The sequence below is a fragment of the Ixodes scapularis genome, unplaced genomic scaffold (genome assembly GCF_016920785.2).
Source record: "Ixodes scapularis isolate PalLabHiFi unplaced genomic scaffold, ASM1692078v2 PGA_scaffold0__279_contigs__length_252992795, whole genome shotgun sequence".
Classification (NCBI taxonomy): domain Eukaryota; kingdom Metazoa; phylum Arthropoda; class Arachnida; order Ixodida; family Ixodidae; genus Ixodes; species Ixodes scapularis.
The window spans coordinates 112,726,732-112,752,711 of record NW_024609835.1 but is presented as its reverse complement, the minus strand read 5'-3'; the positions used below and the strand labels follow the sequence as shown (position 1 = coordinate 112,752,711).

General features: G+C 45.8%; 1 protein-coding gene across 1 annotated transcript in view; it reads right to left on the bottom strand.

Moving 5' to 3' along the window:
* Positions 1–1,793: 1,793 nt before the first annotated feature.
* The window catches only part of LOC8025065, a 71,877-nt gene continuing 47,690 nt past the window's right edge, over positions 1,794–25,980 (bottom strand). Inside the window, exons 8-13 of the mRNA XM_029972558.4 lie at positions 21,706–21,889; positions 18,582–18,687; positions 12,900–13,363; positions 10,913–11,070; positions 5,663–5,912; positions 1,794–3,636 (exon numbers count right to left, since the gene is read on the bottom strand). Of these exons, the coding sequence (XP_029828418.3) occupies positions 5,664–5,912; positions 10,913–11,070; positions 12,900–13,363; positions 18,582–18,687; positions 21,706–21,889 (1,161 nt within the window). The 3' untranslated portion in view covers positions 1,794–3,636; position 5,663. The remainder of the gene's footprint in view (positions 3,637–5,662; positions 5,913–10,912; positions 11,071–12,899; positions 13,364–18,581; positions 18,688–21,705; positions 21,890–25,980) is intronic.

Genomic DNA, 25,980 nt, shown 5'->3' with positions numbered 1-25,980 from the left:
TAGTAGGGCGTCCGTTGTTGATGCTGCCAAATCCTCGAAAAAAACCACCCGCTGCCAGCTGCTGAACTACAAAGCGTTAACAACCCGCTTTATACTTGGGGTTCCTGTAATACCCACTGCATGTGCTCCCTGGTAAAAAAAATGGCTGATAACAAAATGCTGTTGTAGCACTGTCAATGCCAACAGCTTGTGCCGGAAGACACAATTTCATGTGCCCCGGAACAAAAAAGAAACAAAAGCATTCGGAGCAAAATGGTCAGATCTGTATTTTGTTCCAAACACTTTTGTCCATGGTGCGTGAACGCGACACCGATACCCAACAACTTCACTGTGACGTTTCACAGCTATCTCTCTGACTGTACTATGGACGAACAGAGGAGTGCTCAATTTTCAATCGACAAAAACTTTTTTTTCCTACCATAAAGAATATAAAAAGTAACTTTGAAAGTAATTTGTTACTTTTTTACGGTAGCATAGCCTACTAATTACTTTAGAATTGAGTAATTTCTTTCCCTACTCAAATTACTTTTGATGAAGACACTGCTCTATCGCTTTTGCTTTCACAGCAAAAGCAGAGGCCAACCTCGTTCCTTTCAACAGAGACTGATCTTGGGGAATAGGAAAAAGTCGGAAGGGTGCAGGTCAGGTGAGTATAGTGGGTGGTCCAACACGGTGATGCTAAGCTGAGCCAGGAACGACACGACTGACAAGTGGTGGCACATTGTCTTAATGAAAAATCCCTGAATTGTTCCTCCACATTCCAGGCCATGTTGCTCCTTGCTCAGCATAGCATCACAGTGATAAAGCATCTGCCATACCTGCCTGACTTGGCCCAATCTGACTTTTTCCCATTCCTCAAGGTCAAATCTGGGTTGAAAGGAACGAGGTTCGACTCTGTTGATGCTGCGAAGTCAAGAGCAACAGAGTTCATGAAGGGCTTATTACTCGACGACCTGCAGCACCCCGTTCAGCAATGGAAGCTTCACATGGAGTGGTGTAGGGACAGGAGAGAGAAGGTACAAAAAAGAAATTTTTTTAATACTTTTCTTTTAAGGACGACTTCTGTTACTTAATATATACACCACATATGTGCCTTAGGCACATTTTAGCATAAGTAACTAACCATATATCTTAAATGTTTAGACAATTTTCAAACCTGCAGGCAAATAAATATGTTTGCTGCGTCGCAGTCATTTTGTACCATTCCATTAGTGAAAAATTTCGCCACCATCTTTTTCATTTGAAACCGATACTGCAAAGCAGATGATGCACAGCGGTATTTCTAGAGAAATATTTGCAAGAGAGGAGGGACTTGAAACAGGTGCATACAACTCGACTGCTTCCCCTGAATTCTTAACTTACCACTGGTTGCAGACATTTATATCCATCAGAGCTGTCTCATTTCCACACTGTCGGTCTAAACAACCTGGACAGTGAGCGTATATATACCAGAAAGAGGCCACGAAAATTGGCCGACACTTGTTGGAAAAAGGGAAAACTGCATGCCCTTTTTGGGCCAATTACAATTTCACAAGTCCGAGTTTCCGGACTAAATCCGAATCCTAAGAACATTTACTGGCAAAAGTTTGCTGAATTCCTCGATTTACGTATGCATAAACACAGACGTCTAGTTTAACTTACTGGCCCTTGCCAGTTTAAACAAACCGCTTAAAGCAGTTTATACCAAATTTGGGTCAAGTGTACCATGCGTACCAGCTGCAGATGCGGCAGGTGCAAAACACGTCACCCCCCTCCTGTCATTGTAAATTAGAATGCCATTGAAGAAGGCGACATCTGTTTCGTAGACACTTTATTTTTAATATGCACTTTTGTTACAAAGGAAACTGAATTTGTGCAATAAACACTTGGGGAGACTCGGAACTCATAAACTTTACAACCGAGAAAATTGCACATAGCCGTAACTGCTTCATGCAGATGGTGAGGGGGAAAAGGTTTACTACACACTGTTTATGTTACAGGCCATTGGGAATTTAAAAATAACTGCTCAGATTAGAGGCGCGCAAAACCGCCTTTCAATACATTGCACGGGAAACAAACTACAAACTACTTCACAAGAAAACCGTGGTTATTAGGAATGTAGAGTTCCTAAGCCCATTCAAAGCTTATACATCCTGTGTAATACATGCAAACTGATAACCAGCTCATATACATTTATATCCCCGCTTATTTACAAAAACTTAATCGCTCAATAATAATAATGTTAATAGCAATAATAGCCACAGTTTGATTATCATAAGACCATAAACCATTTAATCGAGTTAATTAGTTTCACGCCAACAGCATTTCTGAAGAGTAACAAAAGAGACAAGATGTTAGAGGAACAAGAGGCGGGTTAAAAAAATGTGAACAAAATGAAGCCTCAGGCCTCAAGTTCCCTTGAACCTAGGGTCCAAAGCCGCACTCCTGAGAAGGAACGTTCTCGTGACAAAAACGCTTTCTAGTCGAGGCCCAGAGCATCTCGCTACATTCCACCAACTCTGGTGACCGTGCAAAAAAACTCCATTCGGGAGAGAGCTAAGACCACACGACCGTACCACACTTCGCGAGAAGCGTAGACCGAAGCAGAAAAGCTCAGGCACATCATCCTTCGTCTGCTTGCAAAACCAAGATGACAAGAAAGAGGTAAGTGGGAGGGAGCCCCAACGTACCCCACCGAAACTTTTGAAACCAATGTATGAATGCACGCTTGTGTTTGGAACCCTCTCCGATAGGGAGGGCCATCATCGACAAGGGCACAAGCTTTCGCTAATGTCGGGCTCTCGATTAGTGGGTACCCAGTTCGCCCACTGGCTTCTTATATTTGTGCGACGGTACAATTCAGGCAAATGTGAGGTATGATATTTCGAGGGTACATAGAATAACAAAATATACATACAAGAAAACTTCATCACAATTTCACGGCTTTAAATGTTGCCATGCAACTACTTCTAAAGCGGCTAATGTTGTTAGCGCTTCTTTGTAACTACCATAAATGATAATCTAGCCTTTTTTTCGCAGAAAAAATACATATGACCAAATAGATATGACCAAACACCCATCTTCCTCCTCCGTAAACCTTCTCCGGTGAAGTGATCACCGATAATAATGAAGGAAGCACTGTAAATAAAAAGAATGTCGGTTTTGGCAACTAGCTCTAAGGTAGTACTCTAACTCTCCTTCCTTCAAAACAAAAAGAAAAAAAAAAACACATAAACTTTCCAAAATACAACAAATGCCTCCATTAAAACCCGATTCTTCAGAACAATCACAATCTGATGGGTTATATTTTCTTTCCATCGATTGATAAAGACAGACAACTGTCAAACAGTATGACTAGACAACTTGCACATAAAAAATTCTCCCCTGGAATAAAGAAACCAAACCAATCGGTGCAAATAACCAAACTCGATAAAGAACCATGAAAAAAAAACAAAAAAAACATTGAGGCTGAGCTCTATGCATGGAAACCAAAACTGCAACTCCCAAATGCAAATGATATTGAAGGGCCCACTTAGGTTATCCTCTGGCTTACGCAGCATCATCAGGTTGGAAAGCAAGACCTAACCGCTGAAGGTCGACCAAACTTGACAGGCAAAACGTCCCTCGCCGACTTCACTCTTCCCTCTAGCATCCGAGCTGCAACAAAGCCAACAGCACTTTTAGAAAACAAACACAATCTTCGAACACAGATCAAGTAGGGATTACCATCAAGGAAATATCCATTGTACTTTAAGATAAAAACTCTATAAAATGTCACTATAGTAACAGAAAGTACACTCGCCGACCAATTTTTCGGATGCCGATAATTTAGACTTTTTCTATATTTCGGACTTAAAGGAGGAACCGTGACCTACCCGATAGAAATAGTGCATACTCACAACCAATGTTTCAGACAGCTTGAAGTCCGAAAGTTCGATTTTTCGGACAAAATCGTCACGAGCGTTCAGCGGGAAACACCACCGAGAAGCGGCCATTTTGGATTCTACGCTGGCTGCACGTGGATTGGCTTGGTTTGGCAGTGCTATTTGAATACTGCTAAGTCTTACCGCTATGTGACGCTTTATGGCCTTTTTTTCCTCTAGCTGCATGTCATTATCATAGTCATGGTTGTTACCATTTTGCTTTGCTCATTCGCCATCGCAGTCAGGGACTTGCATCTCTCATCTCAATCTCGTATCGGTGAATCATGTTTTTGAACTACGCTGGCTTGGATGTCATTGCCCCATCTATTTTTCCACCGCCACGATATGTGGCTAAGAAGTGCAGAAAGTATTCAACCGTAACGCTAGAAAAGAAGGCAGTGATTTTTTAGCTAATAAAAGGTTGCCGAACGCAAACAGAGGCGTAGCATGAAACAAGGCGTGCAGGCGTAAGCTGAAACAAGGCACTATTGACGGCTTTTTTTTAAGCCCACTTAGACGTAATAAAGGCAAGTTTTTTAATCTGTCGAGTTTTCGGAATGCTTTATTATTCTGACATTTTTGCGGTCCCTGTGGAGTCCAAAAAATCGGTCGGCAACCGTATTGGGTGTATGTGTGCTTTGCAGGAAGGTGAATGCACAAAACTTGCTCACACATGGCACATCCATTTTGAGTAAATCTGGTATACGTGTCACATCTGCTAGGAGTGTTAGCTGTTTGGTCGTCTAGGGGCACAAGGCGCTAGTGACTCTGGAGGAAATATTGGTGCTGCTCGATCGGGTAACAGAAACAACTGGCACCATTTTGAGTTATTGCGCGGTCTCCAGGTAACAATTAGGTTTATACATATTTCCAGAGTCCGAGGAGATTCCTAAAGTGGGGCTTTTGGGGACCACCACATGTTGCACAAATTAAGACTAGAAATCAGCGACTACCGTATTTTCCTGTGTATAAGACACACTTTTTTTCCAAAATTTTCAGCAGTGCGTCTTATACACTGGTGCGTCTTAGTATATAACTTTTACTTAGAAACTTGCGAAAAATGGGGGTGCGCCTTATACACCAGAAAATATGGTATACCTCCTGTAGCACTGCCAGAGATGTATGCCGTCCAACACGAATAAGTGCTGAGGCGGCAGAAGTCATTGTTGCTGGTGTTGGGAACTTACTCGTGTAACATACTGCACACGGCAAGAGCCAAAGCAGTCTGCTAAAACTTTCCAATAACTCTCGTGAAGGCAGAGGGCCAAACACAGCATCTGCTGCAGAAGTGACCTCACACTCTGCCAACACAAAAAGTCAGCTTGCACACGGGCTTCATGGTGTTTCCTTTTCTCGCCCGGGCACAGCCGAAAATTGTTTTTTGCACCCCTTCCGCACGGAGATTTTCGAGTGCTTGTGCACTCGAAAATCTTTGCGCGGAAGGGGTGTGAAAAACCCCAATTCCCCTTTGCTGTCCTAGGAAAGATCAGCAAAGGCCACCCACCGAAGGCCAGCACAGGACACAGGTTGGATGCTGGGTTGGCACTTGGCCAGGACAATGTGTCCAATCGGCAAAAACACGAGTCCCGGCAGAACGCTAACGCAGTCCTCGTGTCCAATGTTCACACGAGCCTTCTGCCAGCATCTTTGAAAATCGAGGTGACCTCGAAAATCAAGTGGAAAGGTGTAGGAGGTGCTCTTTTGGACTTCCCACGACGACCCAAGAGTTTCCCCCTTTTGAAAAAGGCCCGCCTCCTCACCTCACTTGCTGCCGTCGGCTGTGGTGCCCTGCTTCCCCTTCCTCCAGCCCCTGTGGACCGGAATGAGCGAGCGGCGAGTCTGGGGTGCCTGCCGGTTGCTGCTGGGGGGACCGGCACCGCCCTGCGGGAGGTTGGGGCTCGGGGTGCGAGAGTCCGGGGTGCGAGGCCGCAGCTGGCGCCGGTTGCCTTCCGCGGCCGACGCGCCCTTCTTGGTCGCCCCGCCGCTCTGCTGTTGGCCCGCCCTGTGCATCTGAAAGGGGACGGGCGAATGAGCGGGAGTCAGGGCGAGGAACACTGCACATGACACGCGAGCGTAGCAAGTGGCTTGCGGAACAGCCCAACTACAATTACGGTTCCGTGCCTTGGCATACCAGGTATTTCAACAAAGACTTTAGAAAATTCCTACCAATGGGAAAACACAGACAACATTTTTATTGTTCACGTTTTTGCGTCGCCAACCTCGTGCCTGCTGCACGAGTGGTAACTTCAGTGCAACCCCACGCTTTACGCTTGCTTTAAGTATTCCTAAAATTCCCCGATAGAAGGGTTTTAGATGTCGCTCGGCAAGTTTCTAATTGGTACCGCGTCTACTTTCGCTAATTAAAAAGTTGGCAAGTTTTAGTCAATTTTTAACTACTCGACGCGTTTCTTGTAGTGGTGTGCGAATATTCTAATATACGAATTCGAATCGAATAACAAGTTTCCGAATAATTCGATTTGCGAATCGAATTCCTAGTTGGTTGCTCGAATATTCAATATATTCGGCCAAAGATGCGCGGTCGGTGCAGAGCTGACAAAAGAGTCTTTTTTTCTCTCAATGTTAGCACCGTGATGTTAGACAGACCATGCGAGAAACACCACTTGGTCCTATCATTCCACAAAAATCTAACAGGCAGGTTAGAAAGAAGAAAAGTAACAAACACCACAAACTTTATAGCACGCAGATTTACTCATGATCGTGACACAAACTAACCTTGAATCATAACCGAAACATCCCGTTTGCGCCGCTTCCAGAGACAAATTGTTGGGAGGCCGAAATTCCAAGCCATGCCTAATTCTTTTCACGAGTAAAGCCCCTTGTTTTAAATTGAAGCTCCGATGTAGAACACACTTGTCACACTCACAGAAATTGGCGACTGGAAGATCACAAAAAGAAAACCACGTTAACCACGCCGATGAAACCAGCCGAGCTGTCGTTGTCATTCTTTTCGAACGGCAAGCCGCAAATTCTGATTCGGAACGAAACAGAACGGAAAAATTGTGTGCCTACATTTTAGAATGTTTCCGACCATTCGATAGCCGTGTTTGAATTACGAATTGCGAGAAGGTGATGAAAAGACGAAAGTAAGTATTTGACGAAAGCGTTGATCAGGCAGGCGTCGTCGCTCTTTCGTTTGCTCACCTTCTCTCCACGCGACGACACAACAGATGCGCACTTACGACCAATATGTGCAGGAGCCATCTCGGGGGTTTCAGTTTCGTTTGCTCCCTCTTTTAAATCTAGGCTCTCTAAAACTAGATAAATGGACGGAAGAATGGATGTATAGCAGCAGTTGGACGGTAACTTGCGCCACCTAACCACGTTTTTTTTCTTATTTCAGATTATATTGTTTAAGCCTGTTTACTCAGATTTAGCAGCTATCTGTTTATTTATATAAAATAAAATCCCGGGTGCCCTTTTCCTACCTTAAAATTGAGACCAAATATTGCAAAATGCCCATTTTTGAGACAGGCACGTAGCCACGAGTTTGTTTCGGGGGGGGCCAACCCATGACAAAATGCTGTATGTGGGGGAGGGGGGGAGAGGAGGTCCCAGCAAAAGAATATGTTTTTTTCTGGATGGGGGGGGGGGGGGGGGGGCTTGGGCTTCTTGGTTGCCGCCGCATCAAAAATTGGTGAAAAAAAAAATGTTTGCACAGTCGACAGGATTCGAACCTGTGCGGGGAGACCCCACTGGATTTCTAGTCCATCGCCTTAACCACTCGGCCACGACCGCGGGACGAGTAGGGGGCTCTGAGATGTGGCAGTAACTCAAGAGCTGGGGATGCCATGGATGAAACGTTGCATGGGGGCGCTCAACGGCTATAGACCTTTTCATTTCAGTAGTTGCCTGACCGGCGGGGAGAGGGCGCTGGCGCACTCGCCGCCATTAGGTTGCTTCAATTTGGACGGTTTCGGTTTCAACGTGCACGCGATTGTGACGCTGTTTCATGCCCCTTTCGATTAATTTTGCGATATAAAGTTCTTTCTTGTCGCACACAGCGAATGAAGCAATAGTATTGAACCACTTGGCAAACCACAAAGTGGTTTCGAGCCTAAATTGCGATCTTTCTTGACGAACACTATATGCGTCTGATTCCGTCCATCGTTAATTTCGGCCAGGTTTGGCGGTGAAACAACTGCGCTGATGCACAGGGAGGAGTACCATAGTCCACGGCCGTTCCTGCGGACACTAATTTCCACAAAAACAAAATGAAAAATAAAGAGCAGGGCAAGGCTCCGCCTGCAGCGTGCGCTCGTTGCCTGCAGCCGTGATTTGGCTGTGCGTGCACCGAGCGGTACGGAAGGTAGGTAGCTCGCGCTCAAGTCAGATATTGAACTGATCATCTTATATTGCAACAGACTATATTGCATGAGTGCTTAGTGAAAAAGCAGGTCGACAACATGATTAACAATCTGCTGAATCACCAAAAACAGATGAACTGACAAGTTTACTGTTCGATGTTTGGTTTCCGTACACCAACCTTTTCTAACTTCGAGACTAGAAACGTCTTTTATAATGACCAGAAACGTTTCATATAATCACGTAGATAATATAAAAAAGTGATATTGTCCCTGTCTGTTTTATTTAAAGAAATTAAGCGCTCGAGAAATATTTTGAAAGACCAGCCTAGGCTGACTAGAAAATTTCTTTAACTAAAGTATTCATTAACAGCATTTCAAAATATTGGCCTTATGAAATAGACTTTTTGTTATATGGACATCTGCTTACGACGTTCTGAAGTATGAGAATGGTGAGATGAGTGAACGCCAGACTTCAAATAAAGTCTGATATACATCTTCCATAAAATATGCCGAATGAAATTGAAGAGCGCAAAAGAAATGATCTCCAATAAGCTTGGCTGAAGTCGAACGCCAATCTCCACCGAACGGACGAAAGCTATTCACTGATTTGAAACTATGCGCTTTGCGCATTTTGACCTCGCCAGCTACTGAAAGTAACTCCCTATTCGCCGTCGACAATCGGCTGCACTCAGGTGATTTTCATGCAGAAAGATTCTTCTCGGCGTCACATTTTGTGAATCATAGGCACTATCAAGCTCTCTGTGGCCGTATCTTACGCGGGATGTCCAGATATTTGTGTTGAAATAAATTAATTGCAACTGCATGGTTATATTTAAAAAAAAAATGACTGAAGCAACTGAAAGATTATGGACATGGGACCAAGCAGGATATACAATTTCGTAAAGCTCATAAATAAACCGATAAAGCGAATGCTTATATCACACACGCGATTAAGAACGTAAAACAGATATAGGTGTGATGTTGCGAACAAACAAGTTCCCTAATGTTCAGGTACCATTATTTCTAGCATAAAAAGTAATTCAAACAAAACGTCTTGTCAAAAGAAACTGTTTTCGATCTGTTGTAACATACAAAGCACCATGCTTTCAGGAAAAACACGTGGCTAATTACGCAAAGTGTTTTTCTCTCCTCCCTTGACACCGATGCGCACTCATATATATATAATAACATGGGGCTTCCTATCGCAAATGTTCAATGTGCGCAAGTGCTAACGCTGATTCCTGTTCCCATAAAGCCTTCTCACACGTATCCCGCACGCCGATGGTAAAAAAAAATATTCAAAACGTGTTACAAAATTAACTATAAAAGTTGCGCGCTCAATGATGTAATGCAATTGCATTGTAAGTATAAGTGTCGGACGACACTTTACGGAGCAAGGCAAGAGACGCGGTGAAACGCGACGAAAAACACGAGTTCAACGCATCCGCCAAGGCGCGGGCGGGAGAGCGGAGCAACAAGTTGAAGCAACCTAATGGCGGCCGCATCACGTGATTCCAAGATGGCAGCGCCCATGCGGAGGAGGGTGAAAAGGTCTATACAGGAGAGGGCACTGCGGTCAAATGCGCATATAATCGCATTAAACTTTGCATGCATTGGCTCAACGTTTAGCAGACAAGAGGGTGCTGCGGTCAAATGCTCAAATGCTTATATTACCACGTTCCATACCACACATTCTCTTTCTGACATGAATGAAAACGAACGAAAAGCTCGGCATGCTGCGGCTCAGCGTCTACGCAGACAAGCACCACCAGAGCTTCGCCCCAATCAACATCATTCACCACGTGGAGATGCGGTCAATGTTTTTATGATGCATAGGGTATATAGATTACCGTAAAATCCCGTAAGGACGCCCACCTAAAATGAAGAGATAAATGGTGAAAACATGGGGTGGGCTATCTTTGGGGATGCCACAGCAAAACTTTATCAAAAGTTGATGATAAGCACCAGGGCACCCCCTACAAACCACGTGACGCGGGAACTGATACCGCAGATCGAAGACACGACAAATTCGCGTTTCACGATGCGATAAATCTGCGGGAATTCGCAACAATTTTACAATTTAGCATTACGGAGAATTATAAAGGTCTTTAATTTCTTTGTTCTGCAACACAACGAAAATAAAACCTTACTGAATTGGCACCCCTCCGAAGTTAGCATGCTCAACCCCGCTCTCCCTCCATTTGTTTGACAACGTGCTAACTTGCTGCCAGGTAATGATTGCGACGTGCTTTCGAAAAGCAAAAAAGGCAACGGGTCTCAACGTGTTTTCTTTTTATGATTTCTGCACGCTCCGTCGTTCACTCGCCCTTAAATAACGACGTGTTGTACCCCAAAAAAGTAAACCACCTTACAAAAATATTGTTATGCTATACTACTCCGTTTCACGTTAAATCCGATTGCAGCCAATTGTAGCCAGCCGATTACAGCTGATGAACCCAATCGAGCAGCGTGAAAAGTATCTCGTTGTGGAGCACGAAAAAAGCGTGATTTCGCGCTTTTTCTCTGCGCACAACAGGTTGAGCCGGCGACGGCGAATTAACAAGGAGGATAAGCGCTACGTTTTTTGGTGTTTCTTGATTGGCTTCGTTGGATTGCAGCGTTGACTGCGGCCCGACCCGACATGAAACAGAGTGTGGTGGCGGCTCGACCAGATGGGATCATTACCGTTTTGGTGGGCGACGGCAGCTTGGTGGGCGAAGTGATCTTGGTAGGCTTGGGGCTGTCGGCAACGCTGGCTGCTTCCCCTGAGGCCACGTGGGACATCTGCTCCCAGTGATTGCGCAGTTGCTGAAAGCGCTGTACCTCCTCTTCGGTGCCTTGGACTGCCGGACACAAGAGGGAGAGAATGCCCTCAGCAGCACTTCACAAATGCAATACTAAACTGGACACGGCAACCACAAGCATGAAGTTGAGGCTACTCGTCTCTTTTCCAGGCATGTTCGGCAGAAATTAGGGGACACCGACAGGTGAAGTCGTGGAGACACTGCTAACAACCTTAGAAAATTCCTTAAGTGGAAAGAAAATCATGAGTACAACATGGGCTTGCATTACCCATGAAACTGCAGAAAAACAATTTCAATATTTGCAAAGCAATATTATATCATTTTACTGCTCCGAGATACCAGCAAGTGCTCGCACATTAGAATGATGTAGATGGCATTGTTTCTAAGGGTGCCAAACTCTCCACATCATATTTTGTCTTTCTCTCTCTCTCTCTTATACATTAAAGTTGAAATACAAAAGTGAATTTCAGTCGACAACATGGTGACTTAATGGTGATGCATTGTGTTAATTAAATGGATACTAAATCAAAACTTAACATATACAAAAAATACATTAGGAAATCAGTCAAATAGGAACAGCTGACCCTGCAAATGATAATCACATGCTTGTATTTTTGAGTAGATGGCTATATTTTTCGTTTTAACCGAGTGCTTCAAAATCGGCCATTGAAGAACGCGATGCATCCCGGGAGATCCGACACGCCCTTGACGTCGTCGTGTCATGCAGGGCCAAGCATTACCATAGTTACGAGCTTTGCCACTTGGAGGCATCAACGCACTGCAATCTCGTATAGTCAAAGTACCCAGAGGGCTGCAGCACATCACACAGGGATCGCGGACCCGGCGGAGCTGCCTCGTGCATGTGATGGTCGACCAACGCGACGAATGGAGGGTATGATGACATTAATGAGGACGGAGACGCTGCCACATCACTAGTGACCATGATGGTCGAGAGGCGAGTCAGCTTAGAGCCGTACAATGGAAACCCTATTATACGACTCTTGTGGGACAGCGCGAAATCGTCGTATAATCCGCGAGTCGCCGTCATCAAGGTGTCCCAGCTAACATCTGCCGAAGCTTTCGCGGACTATTACGCTGGACTGTCAACACACGTATGCCGTTTCCATTTTCGCCACCTGACAGCTGCCAGAATTTTGGCAGCTGGGCAGCAAACAGCACGACGTTATCGGTTGGAAATCGAGAAAGTGCAAACAAGGACGCAGTAAACAGCCTCTGTTGCAGGTTAAGAAACCCGGGCAAGCTCCTCCCGCACATCTCTTCACTCTTTTCACTGCAGCAGAGTGAATGCTGGAGAGGTGAGAGAGGAGGAGAGTTCACTTGAATCTTCAGCATCCACTCTGCTAGAATGGAAAGAGTGGACGGCTTTGCGGGACAGCTTGCCCCGCTTCGCTGAAGCCCCAAACACACGAGCAATGAACACGGGCGTCGCACGGCAGTTCCCATAGCAACTACCCCGAATGATGCAAAATGGCGGCATGGTTTGCGGAGCAAAGGTGTCAGTTTCTCATACAGGGGTTGCGATGATGTCAGAATGCCGAGCTCTTATTGGCTGTTTGAAAAACAAATAGTCAATAGACCTCGAGGCATCCAGCATTGAGGTCTACCCACTATCCTTTCAATCAAAGCCAATCAGAGCTCGGCGTCATTCTGACGTCACCATAACTCTCGCGCAAGCAGCGGACAACTTGCTCTCCACATAGGTCTACATATCAGCGTCTGTGGCAGTTGCTGTGGTAACCGCCGCACAACGTTCATTTTCGTTACTCGCGAGTTTGGGGGTTTTGCCTGCAATGGGGCAGCATGCCGTCGTCCCTCCCCCAGCCAAGGTCCGCTCCCTGGACACTCACTTTTCTGCATGGCAGGGTAGAGGACCTTCGCGCCGTCCATCGGGGACGCACCACCTTTCAGCTTCCTCTGCAGCTCAAGGACGCGTGACGAGTTGTCCAGGGTCTCCTCCAAGGACGAGGAGTCCACCAGGCTCTGGCAGGTGGCCGTGCGCAGGTCATCGCTGTCCTCTCCGGGGCTCTCACCGTAGTTTGTCGCGGGGGGACAAGCGCAGGGGGAGCGGGCGGGAAACGGGGCGGCAGGGTGGCGCTTCAGGCTCTGGGCTTCGGCGGCCAGGGCGAAGCTCAGGCTAAAGCTGAATGGGAGCTCCGAGAGGGAGCGCAGGCTGCATGCCAGCTCCTCCCGCAGGAAGAACAGGCTCGGGTGCGACAGGAGGGCCACGAAAGCCGCGGACGTCTGGTAGTGCTTTTGCAGGATCTGGGGGCTCGACAGCAACGTCAGGAACCAAGTGTCCAGGCAGCCCAGGCTGGGGGGAGCAAGGGGAATGCATACCCCTTTAGGAACTGTTGTCCAAACTCTCGCGTCAATGAGCGTGAGCGAAATTTGCGAGACAAAATGAAGCACATCCAAACTCCTACTGTGTCGAGACGAAAGAAGCAAGAGCCAGATCCTAGCTTGGGAAAACACTTTCGCAAGGATCTCTCGTGTTCTTGTAAGTCGTGCTTTCAAACATAAATACTTCACAATTGCAGTTAAAAAAGCTAGGGTCTCCGAGTCAGTCTCAAAACTCATTCTCGTGATTCAGATGTCGCTTCTCGATTTCTCCCATTAATGGATAAACTGAAAATCTGGGGTAAATGTAACGTGAAAAGGAGCATTCTGAAAAACCTCAGACTGAGAACAAACATTTCGTCAGTCTCGGGCTTCCCAGGAAGCTTCTGGTTCTCCCCACCAGCTTCTACAACATTCATGCTTCGAGGTAATTTAATAACCGGTAGTTTTCCCAAAATCCTGGAAATGTGGGTTAGAAGCCTGCCTTTTAATAAATAAACTTGCAATGTTTAACCCATCTATGAATGTACACTGCAATTAACTTAAAACTATAACGAGAAAACCTAAAGAAATTGTTGTATCTGGACTAGAAACTGGGCATTTCTAGTTTAGAAACTCTAAAAACTGATCATTATAAGAAGTACATTGTTATTTGTGATATTATTATAAAAGGATTGCACAGTACTACATTAACTGGGCAGAACACTTCTTGCACGTGCTGCAACACCATGATGAATGCCACATATGAGTAAAGTATGTAGATGCACTTAATTGCTTAAAAAACCCTGAAAAGAAAAAAAAGTTTTTTTTAAAACAATCTCGTACGCGTGTCAAAAAACTAATTTTACGCGAAAAAAAGCTTTTTTTCTTTTTAGAACAATATTGACAGCGAGATTTTGTTTTAAATCCTGCGCACAAAGTCCATGACGTCACGGTATGACGTCACGGTATGGTCATTCGCTTTTTCGATCTCAACGAGATGGTCATTTACTCTTTCCACCTCAATGTGAGCGCCAAACCGATCCACCTCTCCTCCACGCGCCAAAAGTGCTGAGAGAAAAAAAGTGGAACAGAAGTGACTACCGACTAAATTGCATCTCGCGCCGTATATATTGCTCTAAAAAATTTTTTTTCTGCGTTAAGTTTTTTTTTTTTTTTTTTTTTTTACATGCGTGTCCCAGTCAAACTGTTTAAATTTTTTTTTTTTTTTTGGGGGGGGGGGGGGGGGGGGGTTTAAAGGGACATTTACAGTGTATTTATGCACGACAAGGTTTTTGATTTGTGCATGACATATGAGAGCCCAACTACCCAGAACACAATTTGTGGCTCGAAATTTGGTTTCTTTCCTCCCAAAAATTGCCCATCGAGAACTGGCTGCTTTGAGTCACGCTCACTCTCTTCTCCATGGTCACGAGCCGTTTTCAATGGTTTAGACCCAACCACCAAATATAATCTAAGTCGTGGGTCATCGAAAACACACACTCAATATTAATATTAGAAAAGAAATATGATACCCATTTTTTGTGGCTTCTAAAAAGGTGCAAATATGTTGATTGAAAAAAAAAAAAAGTTGTACAGCCACGTTACCTCCGCCCAGGGCCGTAACCAGGGGGGGGGGTTAGGGGGTTCTGACCCCCCCCCGAAATTTTTTTCTGGGTACGGCCCTGGTCGGTGCACTTGCAGCCAGCCGATTTTAATCTCCACCTCTGCGCACGCGCAGTGGCACCGGTCGGCTACCGGGTACCAAACCGGGACCGGTTTTCCGGTTTGCTGCAACTCTCCATTATATGCCACCGATGCACATGATTCATAGGCGAAAATAAGACAATAGACACTTTCAAAATGGCCGCCGTTGTCCCCAAAAACCCCCCCCGAAATTTTTTTCTGGGTACGGCCCTGCCTCCGCCAACTTTCTCTTCCTCTATATTTCTTCTTCCTCCCCAGTTCAGTTTTGATTTCGAGCAGTTGCATTTTTTTACTTTATTAAAAATATATTAGCAAAATATTGATTGGGTAGTCTTCTGACACCATGGTGAATCGCCTGGCAAAAAATAAGACAAAAAGTTTGGGGGGTGTCAGTGTCCCTAAGATTTCACTACAGCTGAGGCTGTCATATCAGTTCAAAAGTTATACGAGCAAATGGTGTCAAATGTATTTGCATAGATGTTGTGCGACATATGGTGTCTGGCATCAAATTCCCAGAGTTGAGAAACGAGATGATAGATCAGGGGTGGCCCAGCTGATTCGGCCTAAGAGCTGCGAACAAAACCACGAAACCTCCAAGAGCCGCCTCAAAGAGGAAGGGAAGAAGAAGTAGGAGGGGGGAAGGGGGGGGGCAAACTTTTGTCCACAGAAATAAACGAAACTTGAACTACTTTCGATCGATCCAAGTCAAAAGTAGTCCAACTGTACGTAGGGTAGCAGTACCACAAGACAACCAAACTGCAACCTGTCTTTCGATATAAAACGCATTCCATTTCTCTTTTCGGGGAAGTGCTTGTGTGACCGGGAGGGGAGGGGGAAGGGGGGGGGGGGGGGGGGGGGCAGGTTTACAAGGGAGCCGCGAACCATACTTTAGCACGCAAAGAGCCGCAGCTTGGCCACCCCTATGATAGATCATAGCCTCCTTTATACTGAGAATGCCTGCCCAATGGTTTCTTTGTCGTCATCGCGCCTACTTCACATATTTGCTACTAGGGGCGCCCAAACCCCATACAGAAAAGCAGACGACGTTTGTCCGCTGTCTGCTAGTACAGTTCACTGTAGCTAGCCTAAGCTACGTTAAGCTATGTGATGACGTACGTTTTCCGTGCTAGGTGACGCGGTAACGTGACCTTACGTGTTCAAATAGGTCATGTGATCATGTAATGTTTTCGTGACACGAGTAACTTCTTTCGGTCGTAATTCGACTTGCAGAGCTCTAGAGCGCTTAGCCATAGCCAATAGCTCAATAGCACGAGGCTGTCTGCGGCTCCTGGCACGCGCACCGTGAAGTTACACGGTGTGCGTGTGGCGTCACGTAGTAGTAGGTGGATATTTGGCAAGGGTGGTGAAGGAACGTGTCAACTGCTGCGACTGCTTTCTACTGGTCATTAAGCACGCTTCTAGGCTCACAATGATTCCCTCATCAGGCACCAGGACAAGGGAGAACTATATTATACATCAGAGAAGCTAGTGAGGGTGCTGCATGCGCTGAAGAACTTCGTAGAGGTTTTACTAAAAAACTAAATATGCTGAAAAAGCCTTTGCATGCAGCTGTTGAGACTGCGGTAGATACACTTATGCTCCATGGGGCTCTGAAATGCGCAAAGGCAGATAAAGATGTCAACGATTACAAAGATTTCCTGCAAATTCTGTGTACTAAGTATTTCAGGCCAAATTTCACAAACTACTCTGCATCCGTGAATCACAAGCATGACCTCAAGAAGATCTTCAACAAGCCACTATCTAAGAAATTGTTAAAGATCTTGAACTGCATTCGTGAAAAACAGTGCGGACCAGAAGAAACCGGTCAAAAACATATAAAAAAAACTCTGAGCTTAAAAAAAAATTTAAAAAAAAATTTTAAATGTATTTTAAGATTTTTGTCAAAGCGTTGCCGACGGGTGCGCAGGATTTCGGTTAGCGAAGGCTTGTTCGCGGTCCTGAGAAAAATCCCTTGACTGCCGCATGTAGTCCGCGGGCCATATGTTTTCTGGCTCCAGCTCCAGAAGCAATAAAAACGCTAAGTGGTTGCTGTTGAAACGTCATGAACGTTGGCCAGCCTGTCTGTTTCCTTTTTATTTTGGATTGACTATTACTGTGGCAAGCACCAGAGGTCTGGTAACATTTCAGCATAAAAACAAAACCAAGAAGTGAAAGCTAAAAGAAAGGTTGACTTTTTTAATATATGTAAATCATACTGACGGTGCCCTGCGCTAGCTATGTAGCACGGGTTACGAATGTATTCAATTCACAAATGGTGTCACAGTGGACTGTAGCAGCGGGCAGCGGAAAAGCGTCGTCTGCATTTTTGTATGGGGTTTTGGCGCCTCTAGTAGCAAATATGTGAAGCAGGCGCAACGACGACGAAGCATGGGGAAGCCAACCATTGGGCAGGCATTATCAGTATAAAGGAGGCTATGGATAGATGTATACAACACGATTCACCAAGACTACTGTTTATACCTTTAAAGGGATACTTCGACGAAATTTGAAATATTCCCGTTGTGTTCAAAAATAGGTTGAATATGATCCACAATATCCGTAAATGACAATCGCATGTTTGTATTTTGAGCCCGGTGGCTGTATTTTTCGTTATAAACGGCCCACTCTGGCAAGCGCTCGGAGAAGGCCCAGCTTAGAGCACGTGACACCCAACGCAATCGTGACGTAGGTCGTCTCAAGACGAGCAAAGCTACGGCGAGGCTGACGTCGAGAGGATGGCCTAGTCGTTCCAGCCACCGAAGCGGCTGCTTTTGTACGAATTTTGAGTGACGGGTTAATCTTCTATAATCTTCTAGGGGGACAATAGCGACTTCTGCGACATACAAAAGGGATTCTCGGGAAGAGGGGAGTCCCTCCTTCCCCCCTTCTCTCGTCGTGGCCAGAGACAAGACAACCTCCGTCACTAGCTGTCAAGGTTCCTAGACGAGCATTACAAACGAGGCGTAAGCGACATCCACCAGGTGCTCTTTGCTAATCGTTTAATTCGTTTTAAAATTCCCTTTCGAGACTTTTTCTAACAAGATATTGGCATGTTCCATGTGATACTGCTCTTTTGAACACATATAGACCGAAAAATGAGCGCCGAAATTTCGTTGTAGTATCCCTTTAAGGTGTATTATGTTTACTGGAGTTGCAAAGTTAACGAGTAAGGTTGACACATTTAATTTGCTGCACAGCATGCAAATAGCCAATCATCCCAATCTATAAAACAAGCATTGCACAGTGATAGGAAACACAAAACTTTTGCCCCCAGAAATGCAATCCGCACTGGATTCCGGACACATGAAATGTCACACTTAGAGGAAAAGAACTAATAGCATTTTTGCATAATAATTTGCCTCATCATTTGTTTGCCTCTTTTCTAAGATCGCACTAATTACCCATCAATACGCTTTGGGAAAAAGTGCCTCCTCCGTAAAAAGTATGGCTAACGCGCAAGTAAACTTGGTACCCAGGAAGTTCATAGACTCCGAGAAAGGACGTACTTGAGTAGGCCAAGCAAGCAGGCGCTGAACTTCTCTCCGTCGGCACAGAAGTTGTCCGTCTGCCCAATGTATTCCACCAGCTCTTGCATCTCTTTGCGTCCCTCTTCTGCAAAGGAGAGCAGCAACAAGGCGGGTAACATCAAATCATGTCCGAAGAGATCCCACCCAAAGCGAGACTCTTCACGTAACACGGCTGCATGTTGTATTCTAGCTCATAGATAGGATTCCATAATTTCGATATAGAATCCCCGAAAAGCGACCCCCAAGACAGTTTAATTGAAATCTGGGATAACCGAAAAAACCCCACTTGGAGCCGTCCTTGAATACGAAAAACCCATGTCTCGCGGAAAGAAATCTTCATCTACAGCTTCATTTTTTGTCCACCGGAAACGCAGCCTGAAGTGAACTGTCTGCGAGACTGTTTTCTTCTCTGAAAACTGCACTGCTTGTCTTGCTTCCTTCTCTTATCGGTAGAGGGATGTTTTCCAAGTATTTGGGCCAAGTGCATGTTCCCTGAAGATTGGGAAACGCCACACTTCTTTTTTTCAACCTAACCCAGATAAACGCCTATTTTTGTTGTCTAACACCGAAAAGAGACACTGGAAAACACTGAATCTGTGGAAAGACATAAACCCCGATAAAACAAACCCGATTTCAAAGAAGATTAAATGCCAAAAACAGAGATAACACAAAACATACCCACCCCACAAGACACTTTTTGCGATTATAATATTAAAGGAACACTGAGAGGGTATTTAATACGCCTCGCAAGTGGGCTCATTTTCGTCTTCTGCGCATGAGAAAGGAAGTAGCTGTGACGTCAGAACGCCGAGCCCTGATTGGCTGATCGCGACCCCCTATCTGAGCGTCGTCTGCTCCTTTGCAACGTCGTCTGCTCGCAACGTCGTCTGTGTCTGTCTTACCTTTCCTGCGACTTTCGGAAGTGCACTCGAGCGAGCTCGACTTCGCCTTTCAGAGAGGGCAGACGAAATAACTCGAGCGGTACATTGTTTTTGTCTAACAACTAGCAGGCGTGCATCAAGGAGAGAACTCGAAAAACTCACTGGCGAGGTGTCCCGAGGCGCCGAGGTTTGTTTGCTAAGAACCGAGAGGGTGAGCGTGTTAGTGTCCGCAAGTTTCCTCCCAAATACTTTCTCCCTCCTTTCCTGTGCGGTGAGACCCCTCATTCTTTAACGCCGTCGACCGGTTGGCGCAGTTAACGTCGTCTGCTTTACGTCTGCTAGTCAAAGCGATGGCTGGTTTACCTTTCCTGCGTCTGTCGGAGATTCACCGCTTTTTCACCAGCGAGAGTCACCGTTGCCTCGGGAAGCAAGGAGATAAGAAGAGGAAAAAAATGACCTCTTAATTTAAAATTGAGGTCAGCGATCAAAGTATAATACGGGAAGGGTTCACAAGGGTCGCGCGGGCTTATTCCATTCAGCACGCCAGCCGGTCGTGGGCAGACAGTCGCCGAGTCGCGGAGTGCCTGCTAGGCCTAACTGCAAAGGTCGCTTGGTCGCGTTCGGTGGAACCGTGGACGTTGGAGCTTTTCCCAGGTGTATGTGGATCCAGCGTTCTTGTTCTTCGTGGTGTGTTTCAAGTACTTTTTACTTTTTTCTTGCTGTTTGAAGTTGGGACGCGTGAGAAGCGCACGTAGAAAAATAAACGACCGCTGGTCGTCGCGACCATGACGCTGTCGGCCATGCTGATTTGATCATAAGAAGTGCGTAAGACAGCTTCGGAGCTGTCGTAGGATTTCAGCATAACCTGCGCAAAACTTACGAAAATTTCGTTTCGTGAATACGAATTTGTTCTTAAGTTTTGTCTTACGCACATTTTTGCCGTAAGATCGTTTCGTGAATCTGGCCTCTGCAGTTCCGAAAGCAGCAGGAAAGGTAAGACTGACGCAGACGACGTTGAAAAGGAGCAGACGACGCTCAGATAGGGGGTCGCGATCAGCCAATCAGGGCTCGGCGTTCTGACGTCACCGCTACCCCCTGCGCAAGAAGCAGACGAACTTGCCCTCCGCATACTATTTATGCTTGCCAAGGTTTTTATTTGTAAATGACATATGAAAGCCCAACTACCCAGAACACAATTTGCGGCTTGAAATTAGTTTTCTTTACACCTGAAAACTACAGATCGAGAACTGGCCGGTTTGAGTCGCGCTCACTCTCTTTTCCGTGGTCATGCGCCATTTTCTATGGTTTAGACACAACCACCAAATATAATCGAAGTTATGGGTCATTGAAGGCACACACTCAATAATAAAAATAGAAAAAGAAATATGATACCCATTTTTTCTAACTTGCAAATACGTTGACTGAAAAAAAAAAAAAAGAGTCGCTTAGTTATATGATTTTTGGCCAACGCTCTCCTCTATATCTCTTCTTACTCCCCAGTCCAGTGTTGGTTTCGGTTTCGAGCAATTGCGTTTTTTTTACTTTATTGAAAATATATGCAACACTGTAGCCAAGTAATAATTGGGTGGTCTTCTGACACCAATATTAATCGCCTGGTAAAAAATAAAAAAACATTTTTTGGGGGGTGTTACTGTCCCTTAAGACCCCTAAACAACATCTGCGCAGCTCGTCAAATTTATGAATGCGCACCCGACAGAGCCATTAGGGAATGTCGTATTTAGGCGTTTCCAACGCGAGCCCAGTTATTATTCCCAAGAGTAATGCTTCTAATGTGCATCAGATTTCGGTTTGGTATACAAATCTAACGCAGAGGCAGTTTCTAGGTATATTTTTTTCACAAAATCTGTACGTTAGAATCGGTTAAAGGCTGACATACACCATATCCTTTACTCTTTTCAATGCTCTCTCCTTTCCCACGTCCTCTCCACCTTTCAACTTGCCTCAACACGGCTCCCCTCGCAGTTATGAAAAGGAAGGTGCCAAGAGGTTCATCTTCATTCGAAAAAAATCTAGGTTTCTACGTCGGCCTTGAAGTATGGCCCTTTTATCTCCTTTCCCACCCGGCACGCGCAAACGAAGACGCCAAAGCGTAACGGCCGGACATAGCAGCAACGCAATGCTGAGAGACTGTCAAGGAACGGCCAGAGAGCGAAGACGGGGACGGCCCGGGAAGCAAGCGACCCTGGCCCGGGCGCACTCACTGGTCTGGCTGAGGGAGTGGGCCAGGTGCCAGAGGGAGTTGGGCAGGCGGCCGAACACACCCCTCACGTGGGGCAACAGCCCATCCGAGAGGAGCTCCCGCAGGGTGGGCACCAGGCACTCCGTGGCCAGGCGTCCGCAAGCACTTTGCTCCGTCAGGCACGGCTCCGGGGCACCCACGTATGGCTGGTGAGGGAAAGCAGGGACGCGCGTTGAGCTTGAGGTTGCATGGCGTATTCGGGTGTCGCTTGATATGCCGCACGTAAGGGCTACTTCGCACGTGTGCGCTTGACTGCGAGTGCATGTCACAATCTCTCGTAAATACTTACAACAAGAGGACATGCCATGGATCAATGGAATGCACTGGCATACTAACGCCATCCGCTAAGTATCCCTCAAACTGCGTGCTACTACAATAAATTGGTGTTCGCGTTTAAACGGCTCAAGGTCAGTCTGCCTTTGAGGTATGGCGACATAGATTTACACCGTAGATGAGAAATTTAGCCAGTGCAGTACTACTGCCAGCCTGAGATCTTTAACGTGAGTCGCAAAGTGGCGATGCACAACCACATGCCGGTACGATGCCCGTCCAGATGGACACGGGTAGGGGTGGGGGGTGAGCCCAGGCTCCCCGAAATCTGGCAAGTGCGAGCTCTCGCTCCACCTGCTGTGAGCTACGGTGCACTAACACGCACAACCACCGATCCCCCTGTGCACACTACTAGACCGAAGGTTTAGTAGCTTTTGAGAGATTGAATCTATGCACTAATTATAAGAAATGGCAGACATTCTTAAACACCATTAAAAAGTATTTTAAGCCCAAGGCAAAAGAATGATGCGTAAAATAATTAGGCAATCAACGCAACTTAGAAGTGTTCCAGAAACACCCGATGGATGGCGCCAGAGTGGTTTCTCGCCGTATGAGACCACTCGGTCACGGTCGAATGCAAATGCGTTAACCAGCCTTATTATTGCTTAATATTATTATTATTATTATTATTATTATTATTATTATTATTATTATTATTATTATTATTTGCAAAAGCCTACAGATCTCCTGCAAAATCGAAGCGATCCTAGTGGTGTAGTGCCGTGCAAAGCATCTTGGGACCCCTTCGCCACGGTTTCATTATCTACTTGCCTAACTCTCTTCCCGACATCCCGTCAGAACCCAATGTGGTGCATTGCATTTTCGAATATGTGACGTTCCTTAAATTTATAATACTGTAGGTGTTGCCTACCAATGCAAATAAAGTGCTGGGGCATGTTTCCTCTTTTCAACGCGATAGCATTAAGGAGCTCGTGTCACAGAAAAGTCGGCGTCGGTGGTATTGCGACCGGAAAATCCTGATTGGTCAATAGGGTCATGACGTCACAGCCACATGACCTCGCGGGGGAATTTCAAACAACCCACAACGGTCACGTGAAACGCAACGTCACGCATGGAATGTACGGACTGTAAGTGATTAAAAAACATGACATGTAATGCGAACTAAAGATCGCTGCACGTCTCAAATGGATTCACTTTACAAAGTAACTCATTTGCCTTAAAAAAAATTTTGAAGAGTTTCAGGCGGGATACGGACCCAGGACAATTCGGTTGCTAGCCAGACACGCTATTGACTAGGCCACGCAAGGCACGCTTGCATGGCTTGGGAACGTGCGGGAGTTTATATGTTTCACTATTGCGTTCCACTCTTAAAGGGATACTACAACGAAATTTCGGCGCTCATTTTTTGGTCTATATGTGTTCAAAAGAGCAGTATCACATGGAACATACCAATATCTTGTTAAAAAAGTCTCGAAAAGGAATTTTAAAGCGAAATAAACGATTAGCAAAAAGCACCTGGTGGATGTCGCTAACGCCTCGTTTGTAATGCTCGTCTAGGAACCTTGACAGCTAGTGACGGAGGTTGTCTCGTCTCCGGCCACGACGAGAGAAGGGGGGAAGGAGGAACTCCCCTCTTCCCGAGAATCCCTTTTGTGTGTCGCAGAAGTCGCTATTGTCCCCCTAGAAGATTATAGAAGATTAACCCGTCACTCAAAATTCGTACAAAAGCAGCCGCTTCGGTGGCTGGAACGACTAGGCCATCCTCTCGACGTCAGCCTCGCCGTAGCTTTGCTCGTCTTGAGACGACCTACATCACGATTGCGTTGGATGTCACGTGCTCCAAGCTGGGCCTTCTCCGAGCGCTTGCCAGAGTGGGCCGTTTATAACGAAAAATACAGCCACCAGGATCAAAATACAAACGTGCGATTGTCATTTACGGATATTGTGGATCATATTCAACCTATTTTTGAACATGACGGGAATATTTCAAATTTTTTTAAGTATCCCTTTAAAGCTGAAGGTTAAACGTCCACCTGTAATTTTACACTTCAACTTCAAAGCGAATAAATAAAATCGCACATGCCAGTGAATCGACACAGTTAACCAAACTTTCATTTTTTTATTCTTTATTTTCTGACTTCCGACGTACCGGGGTTTGTGTGCATGTAAACAGGTCTATGAAGGCACATGAAAGAAGAGTACTGGGCCGGTCATCCTGTTCCACCCTCTCCTCAATGGGCGTCTTAATTTATCCGTGAGCCGGGAGGGCAGTACTGCACTCTGTAGTAGTATCCAGACCGCTGAAAAGGCATGGGACGCGGTTGGTCGTACTCCCATTCCTCGCTAAGCCTAGGCAGGTTCTTACGGCCACCAGAGGTTCGTGTTTCAACGGGGGCTCTCGCAAAGATTAATGGGTGCAATGTAAGTGAGCCCCAACTTAATTTTCATGTTGTGCTGAGATGTACTACTTTGTCAACGGGCAATCGAAATTGAAACCATGCCACCTCTCTCCATAGCCAAAGAGGTCCCATAATGAAATCCGTGCAATGTTGCATGCAGAGATTTTCGAAAGTAGTCTATTCAGACATTTGTGTTCGAGTATGAATGACCACACGACGACTCCTTGCATTTCACTACGGAGCATTGCGTGGGCCTTAGTTGCCATAGCAACCACCTCGTCCTAAGCAGTCGCAAGCAGTCGCAAGCAGTCGTAATGCAGTCGCAGATGAATGTCGATGTCCGTACCATCATTAGAGGAACAATGAATACTCAGCAATTTTTCTTAAACACTTCAGAGTTTTGTGCCTAAACTATATTGTATTTTCGTTAATGAATAAACATAAAAAGTTAGTTTACATCTAAGCTAAGTCAACTGAACCAATTAGGCTATACCGTAGTTGATGTGCCATACATACATTCAGTGCTCTTGACACTGGCAACCATATACCGTATATACGCGTGTAATGGCCGCAGGTATTTTTTTATGATTTCGGGCAAAAACTATGGGGTGCAATTCGGTTGCTAGCCATGTTTTCTTTTAAAAATGACTTAAGGTGGAAGTTTTCGCCCGTCTGCTGTGATACAAAGCATGACTGTACATTGCTGTCTCTTGGCACCCGTTGTGAGGACATGGACGCTCTTGGTACCTTTCGCCTCTACCGTCGCGTTTTCTGGTACGTCAAACCAAACCGGTGTTTGGTCTGCGCTGCCTATCTGCAACGGTATGTAGCCATGGTATTCCCACATCTTGATAACAAAGTCTGGAACGCAAGCAGCTTTTCTTCATACTCTTCTGATAGACGTTGACATATCATTGTCCGACGGCAGATGGACAGGTTCTTTCTATTCATGAAACGCAGAATCCACCCAATGCTGGCTTTGAACAAAGTCGCCGGTATCTCCTTCCTCCGTGCAATGTTGAGCGCTTTCATGCGCAGCATCTCCGTCAAAACCGCGTAACCATTGCTCCGGATGCTCGTTACAAATTGAAGGAGCAAATCTTCAACTTCGGCAAACAGGCTCTGCTTGCCTCGGAAAACGCGCTTTGTTGTCTTGGTCTTCCTTAGTTTGTCTTCTTGGAAGCACCACCGGCGTACACATTTGTTGCCGACACCAAACTTTCGCCAGGCTGCTCTTTTGCTGTTGTCTTGAGCAAAGTCAACAACTTTGAATTTAAAGCCAGCCGTGTAACTCGCATACTTACTCATCCAGAAGCCTGAAGCGGATGACAGCGGGAAACCGGGGGTACTCACAAATACAAGAGATGCACTGCGTCTGGTTCGAGATAAAGCAAGAGGCACAAACAGACAGGATAGAGTGCCTCAATGTCGTTGGCTGCCGCAGCCGGGTGGGCACCATCTATCGAAAGTACTTGAAAAAAAATATTAAAAATACATCCTCGAGTTCTTGCGCTGCGAACTAGAAGCGCTTCCAGCCATTCTAAAAT